This window comes from Emericellopsis cladophorae, assembly GCF_022114955.1.
Source record: "Emericellopsis cladophorae strain MUM 19.33 chromosome Unknown NODE_35_length_235423_cov_114_473664, whole genome shotgun sequence".
In the NCBI taxonomy this organism is placed as follows: domain Eukaryota; kingdom Fungi; phylum Ascomycota; class Sordariomycetes; order Hypocreales; family Bionectriaceae; genus Emericellopsis; species Emericellopsis cladophorae.
The window spans coordinates 96,422-116,240 of record NW_026250960.1 but is presented as its reverse complement, the minus strand read 5'-3'; the positions used below and the strand labels follow the sequence as shown (position 1 = coordinate 116,240).

The following is a 19,819-nucleotide window of genomic DNA, read 5'->3' as shown; positions in this document are numbered from 1 at the left end:
TGATGATGCAGGGCGGGCGGGTAACAGGGGTGGGGAACGCCTTTCTGGAGGTGCTGCTCGGCTTGCGGATCGGCCCTGAGAATCTACGTCGATCGGCTGAGCCGTTGCCCGTCAATACCTCCAGTTTGCTTGGCCTCGGAGATCAGTCCCTGACAATTCATTAGGGAATTATTAGACGCGCCCTTACAGGCACAGAGCAGAGCGGCACAAAGCAACTCGACCTTTACATTCATCCAAAGAGACAGGGTAATTGAATATTGCTTCGCCAGCCACGAGCTTTAGACTAACGCGCTTCTCGCGAAGCTCTCCCTCCTCTCTGTTCGGGTGCCCTATACCTCGTTTGAGAGCGCGATACGTAAAGACGACTTCCTTCTGGTACCACCGTCGGCAATATACAGGTGTCTCGTACGTATATACAAGTAATGGATGCGTCTACATCCCGCAGAGCAGCGTTTTGTGTTGCATCACGCTCACTGATTGTGGGATGTCGCGTCAAACACGGACTTCTCTGTCATTTTTGTAGATATGGTTCACGGGAAGAGTTGATATCAAGAATGATACCTGCCCTAGAGGGTGCCAAGGCACGAACCGTGTATAAAACGAAGGCCGCAAGACGGTCGCAACCTTAGACAGCGCAGAGGCGAGTAGCGACGACAGCATAGTAGTTGCCAAGGAGTAGATGAGATCCAAAAGCAGTACGTGCGAGGAGGAATTCATGTAGAAGTCCGTCCTGGGAGCAAACGGGCCAATGAAGACGCCGCAAAGCTAGTCAGACGGAACTTGTCTCGGGCGCTACCCAGCTGTGGCACCTTGCTAATTGCCCGCTAGCTTTCTGGGGGACCCACCTACTTCAGCCTGAAATGACTGGAACTGGAAGGCCCAGGGAAGAAATGGGTTCCGCTGAAGGAGCTCAGCCCACGCCGACCCAAGTGAGACTGGGCGGCTCCTTCATCTCAGCTCGTGCCTTCCCTCTCTTCCCATACGGCATGGACACACGCAACCACCTGCCTGGCTGCGTTGCAACCCGACGACACTTCCTCTTCCTTTTCCGAAGACCCTCAGCTCGTGACCGGTCGAACCCTTCCAGGCGACGTGCAGCCTTCTATGCACCCGTGAGGTGAACGGCGCTGGCTGATCCACGACGTCCCCATACTTTCCGAGCACTCGGAATCGCAGCCGACGCTGCTCGCCTTCAGGCCCAACGCCAAACCAACACGTCCATCGCCATGCCGATTGAGAGACGGCCAGTCTGCCAGCGCTGTGCCCAGATCAAGCAAGCGTGCGATGGCCACATTCCCTGCTCACGATGCACACGGCTCGGCCTGCCTTGTCAATCACGATCGACAAACGACCATGGTGGCCTGGCCAGCCCCTCGGGGCCAAATCTTCCGACCGAGATGCCCAAAGCGCGCATCCACCGTGTGCAGACAGGCTGTGCCATGTGCAAGCAGCGCAAGAAGAAGTGCGACGAGGCGAAGCCCAAGTGCGGCGATTGCAGAAGACTGTGTCTAGACTGCTGTTGGCCGCCAGAGAAGCCCAAGGAAAGGGGCAGCCGAGCCAAGGAAACAAAGGCGCGCCGCGCGCCGCAAGAGCCCGCTTCCACATGCTCCGCTGGCATTGCTGTCGTCGCTCCCACGTCCATGGCGCTTTCGACTCCGAGTACAACAGCTGGCAGTGATACGGACACATCTCCAGGCTCGTGCGTGACGCACCCTTTTGGCGTGATGACCGTACGGCAGCAGAGCCCGATGCTAGACCCCTCTGCAGGTGCAAGTCGCGATTCTCAGGATTCCAGCGCCCCCGATAGCGCGTATGACTGCAGGTCGGATACCCGTACAGCAGTCGTGACCTCTTTCAGCCCGCCCGGGTCGCCCAACGACCCCTTGTCGATGCACGTTCCGCAGTCCTTTCCCCGACTTCGAGATACCCAGGACCGTGTGCTACTGGATCATTACATGAGAATTGTCTCGCCGCTCCTCTCGCGACGATCGAACTCGGCATCAAATCCGTACCTCCACTACCTGCTGCCCATGGCCGATTCGAACGAACTCGTTCTACAATGTATTCTCGCACTTTCGGGAAACCACTGGAGGAAGATGCTGCCGCACATGGGCCATCGTGGGCTGCTTCACCAGAGCCGGGCGACACAAGCGCTGGCGTGGCTCCTGCCGCACGTTGATAAGACCAGCGCCGACATTGCGCTCGTCGGCAGCCTGCTGCTCTGCATGACAGAGTTGTTTGATGGCACAAGCGTCGGCTGGCAACCGCACCTCCGCGGGGCGAAACGACTGCTGGCTGCTCTGCGGCAGCACTATGGGGACCTGTCCAGCGGCCAGTACAAGTTCCTGCTCAGGTTGTCCCGCTTTCTGGACTCAGCGGCGACCGTCGCGACGTGTCGAGCGCCACTTTTAGGGGAAGAAGCCCGGAATGCGGAAGCACTGGAGAGCCTGGATCTGGTTGCTGATGCTGAGGATTCGGCCGTCTACGGCATTCCAAAGGAACTCTTCCACCTTGTTGATCTCGTCAACATCCTGGCTGATAAGCGTTCGACACGGGTGAGTGCAGAGTCGGAGGCGATTTTTCGCGGAGAAGCCAATCGGGTGGAGGAGAAGATCAACCAGTGGTCATACGACCACGGAGGTCTCCATCGCGCCGTGCACAACCTTGCGCCAAACGAAGCGGATGCCCTCCACGCCACCCTGGCGTTCGAACATGCGCTGCGCCTGCGACTGCATCAGGTCGTGGAAGGGTACGCTCAGGACTCGCCCAAGGTGGTGCATGCCGTCGACTTGATACTAGATTGCGTGCAGAAGATTCATTACGGGAGGCCGCTGGAGCCATGCTTGCTTTTCCCGCTCGTCATGGCCGGCGGCGCATGCTGGTCGTTGGAGCAGCGCACGGTGATCCTGGATCGGCTCATGGTCATGGAGCGGACGTGCGGATTTGGGTATGTGTACAATGCGAGAGACCTGGTCGAGCGAGTCTGGGCCAGGCGAGACGGCGGTGGTGGTGCAGAGGTGAATTGGGCCAGAATCCGGTACGAAGAGATGCATGGTCTCGTGGTATTTTGAAGTCAGCGCAGCAAGCTCGGCATGCATGTAGACGAGCGCCACGATTTCCAGAGTCGAGGTCGTGATTCGTTCTCAGCCTGCTGGACCCTGGGTCGGCGACCGTCGCTCGCCAGCGATTGACCTTTGTCTTGGCGACTTTTTTCGTTTTGGGTACTGGCCGGTGCCATCCCCACACGTGTTTCCACAAGGATGCGTGGGGATCACGCAGGCCAGCCTGAGATCTGGAGCCCTGCCAACCCCGCGCGCCGCGCACCTGGCAGCCTCAGATAACGAGATGCGCGGCGGACCGCAAGTAGCGCTGGAGACGATTCCACCCTTTTGCGACGGCTGCGTGGACCTTGGCGCCGACATTCCTATTCTTGCCATGATTTCGCATTGTTCCTTACCAGCCTCCGTGCACTCGCCACAGGCCTCCCAGTGCATTTGCGACGGCATTGTCTCCAAGATGGCACTAGCCGGCGGCGTGGGGTTGAGGAGGCTGCGCTCATGCTGTGGAGCGCCACATGCACGCCCGTGATGTTGGACCATATAATGGTCTGACGACAGCCCAGCACGCCCCAGCAATGTATCGTGTAATTCTCCCTTGTTGGGCACACGATCGGCCGACTCAAGAAAGCAAGATGACAGTACGACACTCGACACCTGCTGCTGGAGAAGGAGCCCTCGCGTGGCCGTGTCGCGTTCTCGTCACCGGCGGCAACGGCTTTATTGCGCAGCATACAATCGCTGTCCTTCTCGAGGAGGGCTACCACGTAGTCACCACCGTTCGATCCGAAGAGAAAGTGGATGCTGTTCGCAAGACGCACAATGGTCATGGCGACTTGACCATTGTCGTGGTGGGAGACATTACGTCTGCGGATGCATATCTAGCAGGGCTACAGAACGAGACGATTCACGCGATTCTCCATCTGGCGGCACCATTCACCTACGCGACACAGAGCTTTGAGACGGACCTCATGATCCCTTCGGTACAGGGGGCGGAGGCGGCTCTTCATCTTGCGGAGCAGCTTGGTGTGAAAAGAGTCGTCCAGACCAACTCGTTTGCCTGCATCTACGACGCCAGCCTTGGTCCGCGTCCCGACAAGATCTACTCCGCAAAGGATTGGGCACCTCTCACCTACGACGATGGCGTCCGCGCAAAGGACGCTCCGACAGCATATCGCGCGAGCAAGGTGGCTGCGGAGCGGGCAGCATGGGACTTTATGAAGCAGAGCAGATGCTTTGATCTCGTCAGCTTGTGCCCAGGCATGGTGTTTGGACCTTGGCTGGACGCCCCGACGACGGTCAAGTCCATCAACACGAGCAACATGCTGGTGTATAATGTGGTGTCGCTGCCGGAAGAAGAGAGCGTGCCACCGACCAAGGCACCCGTGTGGGTGCACGTGAGGGATGTGGCGAGGGCACATGTCCAAGCATTGCGTATTCCAGAGGCCGGTGGGAAGAGGTTCCTCCTTGCAACCAATGTCTACTGCAACCAGGAGATTGCGGACGTGGCAAGAGAAGTGATACCACCGGCAATGAGGAAGGGCAGAGTACCTGTTGGTCAGTTGGGGAAACGGGAGCACAGGACGCATTTCGGCATCGATGTGCAGGAGACCCTGGGTATCCTTGGATTACAGTGGACTGACCTAGGTACATGCCTGAGGGAGCTGGTGCCCCAGCTGTACGCCATCCAAGATGAGGGTAGCAAAGTATGAAAGCGTCACTCTTACGCAAAAGTCTGGTTCACGTTCATTCTCTCATTCTGTCGTGGTGCGTATATACATGCGTCATCATCTCCATTCCCTCGGTATGTACAGTCCTGTCTGCTTCATGGCACCCTTTACTGCGCCATTGGGTTGCAGTCGCCATCGCTGTCCTGGCCCCAGCTGTTGAGCGTGTGGTCCTCGCACTCACCAGGCCACACGGGAGGGCCGGGCGAGATATACTCCTGTGGTGGCGGCCAGTAGATGCCAATCAAGACACCGGGGTCGTCCTCGGCGTAGGCACCGGGAAAGTTGACCGTGGGACCCGGCGTGCCGCTGCCGCCGCCCGTGACGGCGAGCTGTGCGCAGCCCATGTAGAACTGGGCGCCGCCGACGTTGCCGGCGCCGTGCAGGCCAATGTGCTCGCCGCGCATGAGGTAGTTGCCCGTGGGCAGGTCCTCGGGGAGGGTGAAAGTGAAGTTCTGGGCGCCGCCCTGGCCGCCGGGAAAGGTGGCCCAGTGCAGGCCCGTGTTGGTCTCAATGTGGCTGGTGGTGAGGGCGTAGACCTTGAACCAGTCGCCGTCGCCCTGGTAGTCAGAGAGGGCGACGCCGTCCGGGGCGCGGCTCATGTAGACGTAGAGGGGCCCCGGGTGGCCGAGCTCCGAGTTGATGTCGAAGCCGACCTCGCTGCCGGCGGCGACCTCGTACGTCTTTGTGCGGGCGCGGATGGCGGCGTCGTTGCCGCCCTGGTTGCAGATCATGCTGGGCGAGGTGACGTCCTCAATGGGCGAGTTGGCGTTGGTGGTCGAGCGGACGTACTCGTAGGGCTCGGTGGCCTCGCCGTTGACGATGAGGCGCTCAAAGTTGTAGTGGGCCAGGGCGGCCTGGGGGAGAACGCTGGCCAGCAACGCCAGAGTAGTGGTGGAGGAGAGCATGATAGCGTGGACTAGGCTCGTTCTTGTCGATGAGAGTGGGCGGGTGCTTTGTTTGCCGTTGGGATGCTCTGCTCTTATAGACGCCGGGCCATGGATCTGACAGACGATCGATCGTCCACCACTACGAAACAGGAGCGTAGTGACATGGTTTGGTTCCGTTTCAGGCCACACATGGTGGCAGCAAGCCAATAGCATCGTCTGTCATGTTCATGACGGCGCATAGGGCAATAAATCAGTGACTATCGGGCCGCGTTCCCTCTTCGAGTGCCGGCGGTTTTGGGTAGCCCCGGAGAGCCAGGCTCCGCCTGGGAGATCTTGTGATGCGTTTTGAGGGCATGTCATGGCTGGCCTTGTATGTCCAGTAGGGATGGCTGCTCGTCATTGGATGCTCCACGAATCTGGACGCGTCCTCATTGCTCTGAAGCTGCAAGTAGCTGTATCCTTGGCGAATACACGGCGGCAGTGCCGACTCCTTCTTGAGCGTCACCATCTTGCTGGCTCAATATAGCCTACCCGGTGCTATCTCTCGACCAATCATACCGCCTCACAATGCCCACAGTGGATACTCAATAGTGAGCGTCTAAATCTTAGTTTCGAATTCATTCAACTTCAATCTTTTCACGTGTCACGTCCAGCAAGAACAAGTCGTGTCAATCAACTACAAACGAATCTCCACTCCTTCGACATCCCAGCATGCGGCTCCGAGAGACACAAAAGATCGTGCTGCCGCCCACGGCGGACATGCATGTCCACCTCCGCCAGGGCGAGATGATGAAGCTGGTGACTCCCTCCATCAGGCGCGGGGGTGTCGACACCGTCTTCGTCATGCCAAACCTGCAGCCCCCTATCCGGACTGTGGAGCGTGCTCTCGAGTACAAGTCCGACCTCCAGTCGATCGAGCCCGACGTGACCTACCTCATGTCGCTCTACTTCCACGCAGAACTGACCCCCAACGTCGTTGCCGAAGCAGCCAAGGCTGGGCTGGCAGGCATCAAGGTCTATCCGCAGGGCGTCACCACCAATTCGGATGCCGGCGTTGCCTCTCTCGACGGCTTTGATGATATCTTCGAGGCCATGCAGCAACACGACCTCGTGCTCAACCTCCACGGCGAAGTCGTCGGTACCCCTGCTCAAGGGCTCACCCACGAGGAGGCTTTCCTGCCCACGCTCAAGTCCATCCATGCCAAGTTCCCAAAGCTACGCATCGTCCTCGAGCACTGTTCAACAGCCGCTGCCATCGAGGCTGTGAGGGGCTGCGGCCCCTCTGTTGGCGCCACGATTACGGCTCACCACCTGTACCTCACAGGGGACATGAGCAACGTCGACCCGCATGCTTTCTGCAAGCCCATCCCCAAGACACCCGAGGACAGGGATGCTCTCCTAAAGGCAGCGACGAGCGGCGACAGCAAGTTCTTCTTTGGGACAGACAGCGCGCCTCATCCTCTGGCGTCCAAGAGTGCGCAGGGCATGGCGCCCCCTGCGGGTGTGTTCACGCAGCCGTACGCCACGCAGCTTGTGCTGCGGGCTTTCGAAGAGGCTACCGAAAGAGGGATTGTCGCCGAATCAGACGTCACACGGGAGAAGCTCGAGGGGTTCTTCAACAAGTTTGGTCGTGCCTTCTACAAGCTAGATGACAATAGTGTCAACGGGCCCAAGATTGTTTTGGAGAGGAAAGGGGAGAAGATCCCTACGAGCATTCAGGGCGAGGAGGGTCTGGAAGTGGGTATCTCGAGATCGGGGGACGAGGTGTTTTCGTTGCGCTGGGAGAAATAAAGCAGCAAGAATCGTGTGGCTTCTCGTCAAGAAGAAGCGCGTGCTGCGCCAAAATAAGGCTGATTCATGCGTACTGGGGCACATGAGGCTAGCCCCGGTAGGCGCTGATGAGCCGAAACACGTTGCCTGTTTCAGAATCAGATACGTGTACACACGCGGCTGGGAGAAGAGCCTCACCTGCAATGACGCAATTATCATAAAAATTCCGTTTATACGTAGCCTTGCTTTGTCTTCAAGAATAGGGCCCGCTGCGACGCTCGTTGGACAAGGCATCATAGTGATCTGGCCAGCAGGCGGAGCGCACGGCGGACAGTGACGGTTGGTCAATTTGTCGTGACAGCGAGCATGTCATGAGCCGCTGTGTGGCCGAACAAGCAGGGCACATGGAGGTGGACGTCTGCGAAGAACGCATGCAATGGAATAAAAACTAACTCATCACTTGAATGGAAATGTTTGTTGCCTTGCGTACGTATTATTTGTTGCGAGCTAGGATCACAGCCTTAGCAGGCATCCCACTTACACGGTCGCCAATGTCTTGGACAAGGAACAACCACAACCACTGGTGACGGTACGGTTTTGCAACAGCCTTGGTGGCATATAGTTCTTGTCTGTACTATAGTACAGGAAATTCAGGGTTTTTAGCGTGATATTAATCGCAATACCTCATTCGAAGCAGCAGCATTTGGAACATACACGACGATTTAAGGTGGGATTTGCCTGGTGGCTTACCCTGAAGCATAACTCCGCCTCTACTGTACGAGATATAATAAGGTTGGACTTCTATCTCATTCGGACAACAGCAGGCATTCACAAAACGTTGCATTCTTTATCAATCACTCATGGTTCGTGAATCCGATTCGGCGAGTGAACTTGCGTCCACACAGGTCACAACTCTTTTGTTTTTGGTGCCTGTTAGAGACCAACGGCGCTGCTCACTCAAAGGTATCAATTACTCAACTTCTAACAAGAGCCCAACAGCTTTCATGCTTGCTTTTGTTTCAAATAAACGCATCCCCACGAGCATTAGCTCTGCCGAGGTCGTACGAAGAGCTTAACCGATCACCTCGGACGTCGTATCATCAAGGTTGACACGAAAACGCACCATCACCACGCGAATGGCCATGCTCGCGTCTCCAACCATGACTGGCCGCCTTGATCAGATTACTTGTTTCCATGCTTCCAAAAGACAACGAGGCGATCGAAACACCCGTCTGAGACGACGCTACGTTCGCGACAGTGTCACAAATTGGGCTTAGATCCGGAGCATTCGCCCTTCCCCACACGACGTGGGCGCTCCACCAGGACGATTACTAGGCCGCGTGGATCGGCACTCAGGAGTCAGCCATCACCAAAGAACTCGTGAGAATGTGGCGACTGGACCAACTTGATCGGATAGCGTGCGCGCCTCCACACGCGGACGCCGTCCCGTCGGGTCTTCTAGCGCCATCTGCCGTGGTGTATTCAGGCGTGATGATTGTGGTCAGAGTCTGAGACTCTGATAGTTGAGTCTGCCTCATGTTATATCAGTGATAGAACTCTACTTCGATGACTATTTCCTTGCAAATATGACTGATCTACATCGCAAGCAATGCGCGATTGTCCGAAACCTCTCTAGTCTCCTGGTCCCCTGAGGCAATCCGGTGGGGCGACGAGCGGCATCGTGCTTCATGCAGCAGACGCAATTCTGGGCTGTTGATGCTTTTTCGGGGGGGCTCTTGTTCCACTCGTTTCAGGGCTTGCACCGACACGCTAGGCTTCCAAGCCACGCCTCGTTTCGCCGTTGGGCTGGACTTGGAGAACTTCACACTGGCTCGAGTCTTGTTGGTGCTTCACGCCGCCTCGCGTGGAGATACCCACCCTCGATGCTACCCCTGCGCAACTCCCGACGCAGCGTGGACCGGGGTCACGAGTCGATCGCACAGACTAGTCTTCGCTGTAAGAGACGAGAGTGGAATGTTTGGCCTGTCACGGACGCGCTAAACAGCATTCTGACCTGTCGCAAGTCTCGCAACTCACGGGTGGATGTGCTTTACATAGTAGGTCGAAGCGAAAAGCTTGGCATCCTAATTGGTCTGTCCTTGCGAACAGTTCCATGATCCATCGCTACGACTCCGTGGCAGATACCGACGGCTTCAAAGAGATATAAAGGCACGACGCTATCGCTGGTATTCGACGACAAGCAGACCAGATCCAACCGCCACCAGAAACAACGAGTTCAGCCAGCCTGCTCCAATCCAGCCCGCATCAACTACATTCACTCTTTCACTTTCACTTCTACGCTTCACTCCTCTCTTTTTCGTGCCAACCATCTCCGTCTCCATCGCCAACATCGCCAACATGAAGTTCTTCGCTGCCGCCGCCACCCTTCTCGCCGGCTCTGCCCTGGCTGCCCCAGCTGTCGACATTGAGGAGCGTCAGCTCGGCAGCACTACCCGCAACGACCTCGAGGAAGGCAGCGCCGGTGACTGCCCAGAGGCTATTTTCATCTTTGCGCGCGCCACTGGCGAGCCCGGTAACATGGTTCGTCCCACCCCTGAATCTTGCTTCCACCCTACGAGCACCCAGAAGCTGACCAACCCCCCCAGGGCGCCTCCGCCGGCCCCGCCGTTGCCGGTGTCCTCGAGAGAGAGATCAGCAGCGTCTGGATCCAGGGCGTCGGTGGCCCCTACGATGCCTCAGTCGCGGACAACGTCGGCCGTCTGGGCACCTCGCAGGAGGCCATTGACGAGATGACCCGCCTCTTCAACATGGCCAACGAGAAGTGCCCCGACAGCGCCGTCGTCACGGGCGGCTACAGCCAGGGCACCGCCGTCGTCGCCGGCTCCGTGAGCACCCTCGACGCCGCCGTCCAGGAGCAGGTCAAGGGCGCCGTGCTCTTTGGCTACACCAAGAACCAGCAGAACGACGAGCAGATCCCCAACTACCCCACTGACAGGACCGAGATCTTCTGCAACGCTGGCGACCTGGTCTGCAGCGGTACCCTGATCCTCGCGGCGCCACACTTTGCCTACACCACCACGGCGCGTGGCCCTGCCGCCGACTTTTTGGTCCAGCAGATCAACAGTGCCTAGAGGCTTGTCGTTATGGACATGGACGCGGTGCAGCGCATGGACCGCGGCGAGCGGAGGACTGGGTAGGCTAGGGGGTGCGTTGCAGGGCTGGATCTCTGGCAACGTCTTTCTTTTACATATGAACATGAATACATGAAAATGCGGTTTGGCCAAACACTCTTCTTGCTCTCCTCGCTCGATTCTTGTGACGTGGTGTAGTCGCATGCATGCAGCACGGAGGAGGCACAGCGCTGCCATGTGATGATGTGAGCACCGCGGGGTGCCTCAACAATGTAGACACCATATGCACAAGAGTAATTGCCGTCTCTCACTCCATCGACACATCCTCAGCCTTCCAGCGTCAACGTGTATCATGGCACTGACCATGGCACACCCTAGTGAGAAGAGCGCGCGCACGACGCCCCGTGACAACCACCCCAGCCAACAACGTCCACCCTGGGCGTACTACAGCACGCTTATTGTCATCACTTTGTTGCCAGCCCTCATCTATTACCCACCTCTATGGAAGAGTCTCATCTCTACCTTCTCCGCAGTCAATGCGAAGAGAATGACCTCGTACCCCCACGAGACGATCCAGTGGACCTCCTGCGGCAAAACAACAGACCACCCTCTCGAATGCGCCTACCACACTGTGCCCTCGGACCACTTCAACGCCTCCAACCCGGGCACCGGCCAGTTCCCCATCATACGTCTCCGAGGAAAGTCCGCCGTTGCGGGGAGAAACCTTCTGGTCAATCCTGGCGGTCCAGGCAACAGTGGCATCGACTATGTCACCAAGGCCGGAAAACACATCAATACCCTCGTCGGGGAGGACCACCACATTGTGTCCTGGGCGCCGCGACCAAGGGCACGTTTCCAGTGGCATCGTGCTACCCCGACGACGCATCGCGGAAGCAACATGGTAGCGTCAGAAACAGGGACATTGTCGCTGATTCACCGAACGCCTATGCGTGGGCCCAGACCTTTGCGCAGGCGTGTCGCGAATGCATTTCAGTACTACATCTCCGAGCCCGACATGGAGATGATGACCGACACGGACAGGACGTTCGTTGGGTTTCTTGAAGAATGTGTCGCAGCAGGGGACGACTGTCCCCTGACACAGGTCTCGACCTCTAAGGATGCCCTCTTGGAGAGGTTCGCGGCCCTGGGTGATCAACTCGACAGGTAGCCTCTCAGCGTATACGTCAACAGCACGCACTATGGGACAATCGACTTCAGAGGCTTATTCATCGATGTGATATTTCCCCATTTACAGGCCCTCTCTGGATGGCATCTGCTTGCTTCCAAACTGGCTCCTCTCTTGCAGGGCAATGCGACCGAGTTCTTCCTTCAGTATGCACAAATGTCGCAATACTCCATCAACACGGACGCATTCCACATGATCATGAGCAACGATGGCCTCACAGGTCCAGCACACTGGCCACAGGATCTCGAGTCCCTGCTGGAAGGGATCCTACCAAAGCTCAGGGGATCGAGGTTCGCGAGACTGGCAAACGAGAGATTCTACATCAAGCAACAGTGGAAGATCCCCAGGACACATCCCTTCTCTCCTTATCAGGGTGTCAAGCTCGAGACCCCGCCGTTGATTCTCACGCAGCGGTACGATGCTGTGACCCCTGTCGTGTCCGCCATCTCGGCGCGAGACGCCTTCCCCGGGTCCAGGATGGTGATCATCAATGGGTACGGACATTGCAGTACTGCCCTGCCATCTCTCTGCAGTGCACGGATCCTCAGGACGTATCTGAACGAGGGCAGGCTGCCCGAAACTCATGAGGAGTGCGAGGTGGATGGTCCCATCTTTGTCAGGAAAGGGGACGAGGACGACAAGATTCCCAAATACGTCTGGGAAGACGAGGAGAAACGCAAGACGTACATGGCCATGCGCGACTTTATGAAAGATCTGCTAGAAGGGTAGTGTTCGCTACAATGTAGACACCAATGTAATGTGGGGATCACTTGCTCCGCGTGTATGCAGGGCAGGCTGCAAACAGCCAAACCCCAAGATCCAGCGATACCGCATCAGGCAATGAGCTCAAAACTAAAATACAAGCTTTCAAAGGGTTGTCACTGGCGATCGTGGTGTGCCGCGTCTCTGGGCCCGATTGGCAGGACTTGTGTGGATCGTAGATCGCGGATCGTCAGGCACGCCGCAAAGCTTAGCTGATGGTCTATGACGCGCTCAACGGGTTGAGACACCATGACGCCACAGATGCGACAGATGCGCTCAGGTACATTCGGGGGAGAACATGAGAACATAAGAGAATCAATACCCGACAGCCAAGTTGACCGCACACCCAATTGAGCTGCGCTGTCACGGAACATTCATACCAGTCACAGACAGAAGCACAAGCACCAGCACCAGCACCGCCATCATGAAGGACTCCGAAACAGTCGTCAAGGAATTCAACGAGATCGTCAACATGACGGCCTCGGAGCTGGAAAAGTGGCTCAAGTCGGACGACTCGCGCAGCGCAGGCTGGCCCAAGGACGACGGCGAGCACGATGGCGAGTCCGTGGGCCACGACAGCGGGCGCAAGATTGTCGAGATTCTCAAGAGCAACCCCGACAAGAAGGAGGACAGGTACACCGACGAGCAGATTCAGCACATGCGCAAGGTCGTTTCGTACTGGTACGTGGCGCCCCATTCGTGCAACATGTGCTGCGCATTCTTGCTGCGGCGGGACAGCTAGACTGACTAGGGCAGCAAACGACATCTCGCGCAGGAGGAGAAGAGCAATGACCAAAAGTCCGCTGAAGAGGTCAAGAAGACTAAGAGCTACGCCTCGCTCAAGAACTGGGGTCACGATCCTCTGAAGAAGAGGGGCGAGGCCGGTAGCAGCGGCAGCAAGGAAGATGTCAAGGAAGAAGCGGACGAAGAAGAGGAGGAGGAGGCTGCAGACGACGAAGATATCGAAGAAGAGGACGCCGACGAAGACAGCGCCCAAGAGGAGAGGCAAGCGGGCGACAAGCGAAAGAAGAGTGCTGGCGCACAGTCTGGTGCCAATAAGAAGCGCGAGACACGTCAGAGCAAGGCGCCCAATGGCAACAAGAATGATGAGAAGGAGAACGACGAGAAGGAGAACGACGAGAAGGAGAACGACGAGAATGAAGATGCCGAAGACGGTGTCTACAGCGAGGAAGAGGGCGAGGACAAGAGCACGGGCAAGAAGCCCAAGAAGGGCCCCCAGCCCGGTGACACGGTGAGCTGGAACTGGGGCAACGGCAACCCAGAGGGCAAAGTCCTCGATGTGAAGGCCGAGAAGTAGGCGAACCCCTTGACGCTAACGATTTTGATTGTGGATGATATGTGCTGACGAATGCTATAGAACGTCTGTCACGACGAAGCGCGGAAACGAGGTGACGCGCGACGGTAATCCGGAGGATCCTGCTGTTGTGCTGGACACGGGCAAATCCAAGGCGATCAAGTCGAACCACGAGCTGAACTAGTGAATGGGTGCGTGTGCTGTTTGAGCGACTCGATGTATCTGATTAAATTGGATCTGGCTTTCCATGTCTCGTTGCAATTGCAATTGGCACAAGCGGGCGCACCTCTACGGAGTACTAGGAGCATGACCTGCTCCATTGCATAGAACAATGCTACTAGCGCGCTTCTTCCCATGTCATCAGCACGAGCCTGAGCATTTGCATCTGCCTTCCCATCTGTACTCATGTTTCTACATGATGGCCTGATCACGCCTCGCGATTCTGCAGTTTGACAGGCCACAATGTCGAAACATGATACCCTCCCGGACTGCAGAGGCCATCTGCAACAAACCAGCCTCTCGGCAGTGCTGACACCGCCAATGCACAACTGGGGAAATGAGCTTGTCAGCATCCTTTCATGCACACATGCCCGCCTATCCTGACATCCGTGTGCAGGAAGATACTATTAATATGATGGCGCAGTGACGGCCCCGCGTGGCCCGGCCTGGCCTGGCCTGACCAGGCCTGGCCCCAGACAGATGCAGCCCAACAGACGCGGTGGTCGGTAAGCGCAAGCGCGGATGTGCAGTACGTATCCGTACAGTGAGGCTTGAGCCTTGACCCAGCTGCATGAATTGACAGCGTACGTACGTACAATAAGCAGAATCTCACAGGTCTCCCAGGAAGAGGCCTGCCATTCGGCCATCCAGCCGACCGTGTCCTGTTCTTTGTGCCTCCCCCATGCCGAGATGGACCCCAACCCCCAGGACAATGCTGACGGATGAAGTGAGTCTATGTTTAGCCACTGCACAAGAAAGATATCCCACTTGTTGGCTTGCACTCACGCGCCAGGCTACTTGAGCGGGAAATTCATTGGATGCGATGGCGGTGATCTAGAGTCTTATAAACCGAGTCTCTCGGAACGAAGCAGTCGCTCACCATTGTCCCACGTCGACACGCAATCCCCGTGTACAATACCTGCATCATGCGCTGCTCGTTCCTCTTCGCTGCTGCTGCCGCCACCACTACTGCGCTTGCATCCGCGCTCCCCTCCACTCGTCTCGTGGCCCGTGACGACTCCATCGACCAGTATCTCCCAGCGGCGGTCCCCGTCAACACCCGCGCCAACGATCAGGACCTCATCACCAAGCTCCTCACGGCGCCCCAGCAGGAGGACCGCACCAGGCTCCTCAACCAGCCTGGCGACTACGTCTTTGACTTTGCCGACCTCGACCCGCCCGCGGGCTCGGCCTCCGAAAGCGGCGATGGCGGCGTCTCCGTCTCCGCCAACGCAAAGAGCATGCCCGCCCTCATCGGCCTCAACTCAGCCATGACGGTGGCCTTTCTAGGGCCCTGTGGCATGAACACGGCCCATGTCCATCCTCGCGCCACCGAGCTCAACATTGTCGTCAAGGGTCGTCTCGTGACCAACTTTATCGTGAACAATGATCTCGACCACATTGCCAACACCATGGACACCTTTCAAATGTCCGTCTTCCCCCAGGGCGCCATTCACCAGGAATTCAACCCGGACTGCGAGGAGGCCGTCTTTGTCGCCTCGTTCAACAACCAGGACCCTGGTGTCGTGTCGGTGGCCCAGGGCTTCTTTGGCTTGCGACCCGAGGTTGTCGAGGCGACGCTCGGCGGGCCTGTGACCTTTAATGGTGCAGATGTGGACAGCTTCAGGGATACGATCCCCGAGAACATCGCGCTAGGCATTGAGCAGTGTCTGAACAAGTGTGGGATTCAAAGAAACGCCAAGAGGGATCTTGTGGATCTACTGCCGAGGAGGAAATAGACGCGGGTGTACAGAGTACTTTTTAGACAAAGCCGGCGTTGGGTTCTTATTTCCTTTCACCTTTCTTTTAATGCCTGTCCATATTGATTTATTTCTATGAAAGGAATTGTATATATTGTATTCACTATCTATTCTTCTCCAAGTAGTATTTATGCTACTTTATGCCCTCATCTTGTGGGCTAGCAGGCGGTCAATTGCACTGGGACGCGCGCGAACACTCTTAGTCTAGCTCTCAATCTACATACCCTAGTCCTTGTCTGCGAGGGATCGGCCAGGCAACACCAGCAGTCTAGAGGGGACTGCTAGTAAATTGGCACATGTAAAAAGCAAGAAATGAAGATTGTTGGCGAGATTCTTGTAACATGCAAGTGGTATTAGTGTGTTCAACTACAAGGCTGTGTGTGCTTTGTTCTGCCCACGTCGCTCGGTGGCAGCGCACCCACAATCTGTGGTGTTCATTCCCACATCACTGCTTCCAAGTCTGCTCTTCAACGACGCCCTGCTTGAGAATCACCATTGAACCCTTCATCGGATTGATTGAACTTTCGAGGAATCATGCTAAATTACCCAACAGGCGACGCGAGAAGCGTTCCTGAATCAAGGCAGCCGATCCACGTGACCCTCATGAGGTCATAGCCACAAACAATCAGGCACAGCCGCGACGCCAACAAACAACGAACCCTCCGTCACCACCACCACCATCCACCAAACTTGCGAGGACACACCCTCTGCATCATGCTTCGTCGCCCACCATGTACATATCCTCTTGAACCCCTTCCCGCGCAATGACTAATGACCGTCTAGGATCGACCCTGCCATCCGCCTCCGTCGTGCCATCCACACAGGCGACGCGACCCTCGTCTCTCGCATCTTGACCTCGCACCCGGCCCTGCTCCACAACCCGGACACCTCCCCGCCAGGCCTCTGCAACTCCAACCTCCACCTCGCGGCCTCTCTCGGCCGCGGCGCCGTCGTCCACGTCCTCCTCGAGCGCGGCCACGAGAAGCCATGCCCCGCCCTGAACGACCGCCACCAAACGGCCCTCATGCTCGCCGCGGGCGCAGGCCACGCCGAGGTCGTCGACATACTGTGCAGGCATGACCGCGAGTGCATACTACGACGCGACGCGCGGGGTCGAGACGCCATCATGGAGGCCAGCATGGGCGGCCACGACACCGTCCTCCAGTTGCTCCTCACGTATGCGCCCTGCGGCGCGACAGAAGCCGTGCGCCGGACGGACGGCGAGGGAAACACGGCGCTGCACTTTGCCAGCGGGAATGGCAACCTGTTCGCGCTCAGGATCCTGTTAGCGGCGGGCGCGGACGTGGAGAGCCGGAACGTGTGGCATTGGACGCCCGCCGCGTACAGTGCCACCGTCCAGGCCGAGGTGTATCTCAAGGGCTTGGTCACGGAGGTCAGCAGGCAGGCGCTGAGAAAGGAACTCTCAAACGGGCAGGGACATGCCGTCAATGCCGATCCGGCGAAGATGGCGGGAGGCGTGCGCGTGGTGACGGCTGATGTCGAGGACGACGATCGGATATGAGCTCACGGCCAGTGATTCACCATGCCTGGAAGCGACGGTTTGTAGGACTGGACTTGCCTTGCTTGGCAGACGCCTATGACGGGCGTTGCTCACAGCAGCCAGGCAACCTCCCCGATTGCCAATCAATGACCACTGGGGCTGGGCGCATGGCTCACTTCTGATTCACATATTCTGGCGTCAGCGGCGCAGCTGTCCGCAATGCCTTCAAGTGCAGTGAATTGTGGGACAACTAGCAATATCAATCATCCGGCAGGCTCCTTTCATGGTAAGCGATGGGAGGATGACCTGAAATGGACATTTCACGTTACTATAAGACGGCTCCTCCTCTTGTGACTGATCCCTTCCCATCTCGCTTCCCACGCTGATTTTCGAAGCCAATGCCCGCGATTTCCATCGACCTAACCTTTGACGAGGTTGAAGACAATTCTCTCCCACATCCCGCGGCTCGACTTGTCGTAACGCAGATTCTGCAGTGGGTGGTTCATCCACTGCCAACCTGGGCCTGGATCATCGTCGGCGTTTACTACGACTCTGACAGCAAACCGATCTGGAGCCGGGAGGTGTTCGTCGGGCACCTTGGCATCCGGCTTGAATCACGCACTGTACCGAGGACGGGGTCTGTTGGTAACACAATTATCAACACACTGAGCCACCCTGTGCGTGACAGACAGCAAGTTTCGTGTCCGTGATTCACACGCATGCCACACTCTACTTGTATACCCATGATGCTAATACTTCTCCCACCACAGCATTCCCTCCCCATCCACTCCAGCAACAATCATACATTTCTCCAGAGTGGCAAGTCTATCAACCTTCAGCGAGTCTCCCATTCCGCACAGGACCAACGTCGCTCCAGTCACAGCATACCTGGGCAGCTCATTTCGACCATTCGATCGGTCGCTGGATCACCACCTGGCAGCCTCCCCATTGAACAGGCGCCATGCCCGGAGGATGGAACCCCGTTGCTGGTCGGGACCCTGTCGGTTCACGTCCACCAGGTGCCCCCTACGGCGCACCCTCTGCTGGCCAGCCATACATTCCTTACACCGCCGGTCCTGGTGTCGGATACTACACGGCCGCGTACCCTGGTTGGGCTGGCTACTCGCCATTCTACGCCAACTTGGCTGCCCAAAGCTACTACCCATACGTGCAGCAGCCCAATGGGACCGCCAACGTCTACGTGCGCAACCCGCAAGCCGAGCCTCCTGCCGAAGGCGCCATGCCCGCGGCCCAAATGTCAAATGTATCCGGTGGTGTGGGATGCGAGCCAGGCTACAACTACTTCTTCCCATCGGAGCACACAAAAGTGCACGTGTTCCGCTCCGGCACGCCACCATGGCAGCTCCCCGCCGGCGCGCAGATCCAATTCAAGGCGGCGCACATCCCGGTCTCCGTGACGCTGGGCGAGCTCCTCAAGGGGTTTGGCTGTGACAATCCGAGCGCCAAGAAGAACCGCTGCTGGGAGATTGTGGCAGGCGGGAACGGCACGTGGTACAAGGGGTTTGGGTTTGATGCGGATAACAAGGACATGACGAAGAAGACGCTCAAGGATGTTGGCTGGGACAAGTCGCGGACTGGGATGCCGGGGGAGAAGCCGGTTGTCTGTCTGTGGTTCTGCAGGGAGTGAGGACTCGCAGATGTAGGCCTGCTGGGGCGTGCAACCGGTTATGGGCAGGGGATGAACACATGGTGCGAACACTTTGCTCGGAGATATACTTTGCATGGGTGGCGTTTGGTTTGGTATTTACGTGGTGGATTTTGCCCTTTACTACTTGATCATGGGCTGTTCCCCATTCGTTTTGAATGGCGTCAAGGACGCAAATTTTCTGCCTGCGAGTGATTAAAAATCAAAGAGCATCAGTGTTAAAATATCAGAAGAACACTGCTCGCAAAATGCACAGACCACTCGTGCAGATGGGCAACTGCCTGCATCGTCAAAAAAGGGGCGTTGTCCAGACACCAAGGGGGCCGGGCCCAAAGGACCACCAAAGCAGAGATTCTAGACACAAAAAGAGATGCTTAGCCACTGACAGGTTCGAACTGCCGACTTTTGCATTATTAGTACAACACTCTAACCAACTGAGTTAAGCGGCTGATGAAGATCGGCGACAGTTCTACGGCTCATGAGGATCAGGCAAACAGCTCGGACAGCGAGGCACGATCAAACCCGGCCAAGACTCTCTTTTCACTCCACACGCAGCCAACTACGCCATATCCCATGGCAGCATCTCAAATTTGCCAGCATAGTCGTTTCGAAATTCGAACTTTTGCGCAGTTGTGGGCGGAGTGGGCCGTAATATCCCTCATGCCGACAAAATCTGCTCGGGTGGGAACTCCGTCTTCCTCGACCACTGGCCAGCACTTCGACTCCAACAGCCTCATCGACCAACACTAGCTTTTGATATGCTTGCATTTGTTGATATGAATGGGGCGAACTGTGGCTTGGTGGATTGTTCAGTTCCTTCTTTGTCTTTATGACAGATCCCAGTGCTTCTCAATTTGAGAGAAGCCTTCACATTG

General features: G+C 57.1%; 9 protein-coding genes across 9 annotated transcripts; 8 read left to right on the top strand and 1 right to left on the bottom strand.

The window, feature by feature from the left end:
• Window positions 1-1,226: 1,226 nt before the first annotated feature.
• Window positions 1,227-3,071, top strand: J7T54_003026 (uncharacterized protein; the record flags this gene model as incomplete). Its single annotated transcript, XM_051507741.1, has 1 exon — window positions 1,227-3,071. The coding sequence occupies one exon, from the start codon at window positions 1,227-1,229 to the stop codon at window positions 3,069-3,071; it is 1,845 nt and encodes a 614-aa protein (XP_051361103.1).
• A 620-nt stretch (window positions 3,072-3,691) lies between these two features.
• On the top strand, window positions 3,692-4,768 carry J7T54_003025 (putative uncharacterized oxidoreductase; the record flags this gene model as incomplete). The annotated part of the gene is made up of 1 exon (XM_051507740.1): window positions 3,692-4,768. One exon carries the CDS (start codon window positions 3,692-3,694, stop codon window positions 4,766-4,768), a length of 1,077 nt encoding a protein of 358 aa, XP_051361102.1.
• A 125-nt stretch (window positions 4,769-4,893) lies between these two features.
• Window positions 4,894-5,691, bottom strand: J7T54_003024 (endo-beta-glucanase D-like protein; the record flags this gene model as incomplete). Its single annotated transcript, XM_051507739.1, has 1 exon — window positions 4,894-5,691. The coding sequence occupies one exon, from the start codon at window positions 5,689-5,691 to the stop codon at window positions 4,894-4,896; it is 798 nt and encodes a 265-aa protein (XP_051361101.1).
• Window positions 5,692-6,384: 693 nt separating this feature from the next.
• Window positions 6,385-7,464, top strand: J7T54_003023 (dihydroorotase-like protein; the record flags this gene model as incomplete). Its single annotated transcript, XM_051507738.1, has 1 exon — window positions 6,385-7,464. The coding sequence occupies one exon, from the start codon at window positions 6,385-6,387 to the stop codon at window positions 7,462-7,464; it is 1,080 nt and encodes a 359-aa protein (XP_051361100.1).
• Window positions 7,465-9,801: 2,337 nt separating this feature from the next.
• On the top strand, window positions 9,802-10,535 carry J7T54_003022 (Cutinase-like protein; the record flags this gene model as incomplete). The annotated part of the gene is made up of 2 exons (XM_051507736.1): window positions 9,802-9,984; window positions 10,050-10,535. 2 exons carry the CDS (start codon window positions 9,802-9,804, stop codon window positions 10,533-10,535), a joined length of 669 nt encoding a protein of 222 aa, XP_051361099.1.
• Window positions 10,536-10,775: 240 nt separating this feature from the next.
• Window positions 10,776-12,450, top strand: J7T54_003021 (uncharacterized protein; the record flags this gene model as incomplete). Its single annotated transcript, XM_051507735.1, has 3 exons — window positions 10,776-10,780; window positions 10,914-11,669; window positions 11,727-12,450. The coding sequence occupies 3 exons, from the start codon at window positions 10,776-10,778 to the stop codon at window positions 12,448-12,450; spliced, it is 1,485 nt and encodes a 494-aa protein (XP_051361098.1).
• A 457-nt stretch (window positions 12,451-12,907) lies between these two features.
• J7T54_003020 (DNA-binding protein) lies at window positions 12,908-13,982 on the top strand (the record flags this gene model as incomplete). Its single annotated transcript, XM_051507734.1, has 3 exons — window positions 12,908-13,164; window positions 13,240-13,797; window positions 13,862-13,982. The coding sequence occupies 3 exons, from the start codon at window positions 12,908-12,910 to the stop codon at window positions 13,980-13,982; spliced, it is 936 nt and encodes a 311-aa protein (XP_051361097.1).
• Window positions 13,983-14,943: 961 nt separating this feature from the next.
• J7T54_003019 (uncharacterized protein) lies at window positions 14,944-17,299 on the top strand (the record flags this gene model as incomplete). Its single annotated transcript, XM_051507733.1, has 2 exons — window positions 14,944-15,695; window positions 16,561-17,299. The coding sequence occupies 2 exons, from the start codon at window positions 14,944-14,946 to the stop codon at window positions 17,297-17,299; spliced, it is 1,491 nt and encodes a 496-aa protein (XP_051361096.1).
• Window positions 17,300-18,239: 940 nt separating this feature from the next.
• J7T54_003018 (uncharacterized protein) lies at window positions 18,240-18,926 on the top strand (the record flags this gene model as incomplete). Its single annotated transcript, XM_051507732.1, has 1 exon — window positions 18,240-18,926. The coding sequence occupies one exon, from the start codon at window positions 18,240-18,242 to the stop codon at window positions 18,924-18,926; it is 687 nt and encodes a 228-aa protein (XP_051361095.1).
• Window positions 18,927-19,819: the final 893 nt, after the last annotated feature.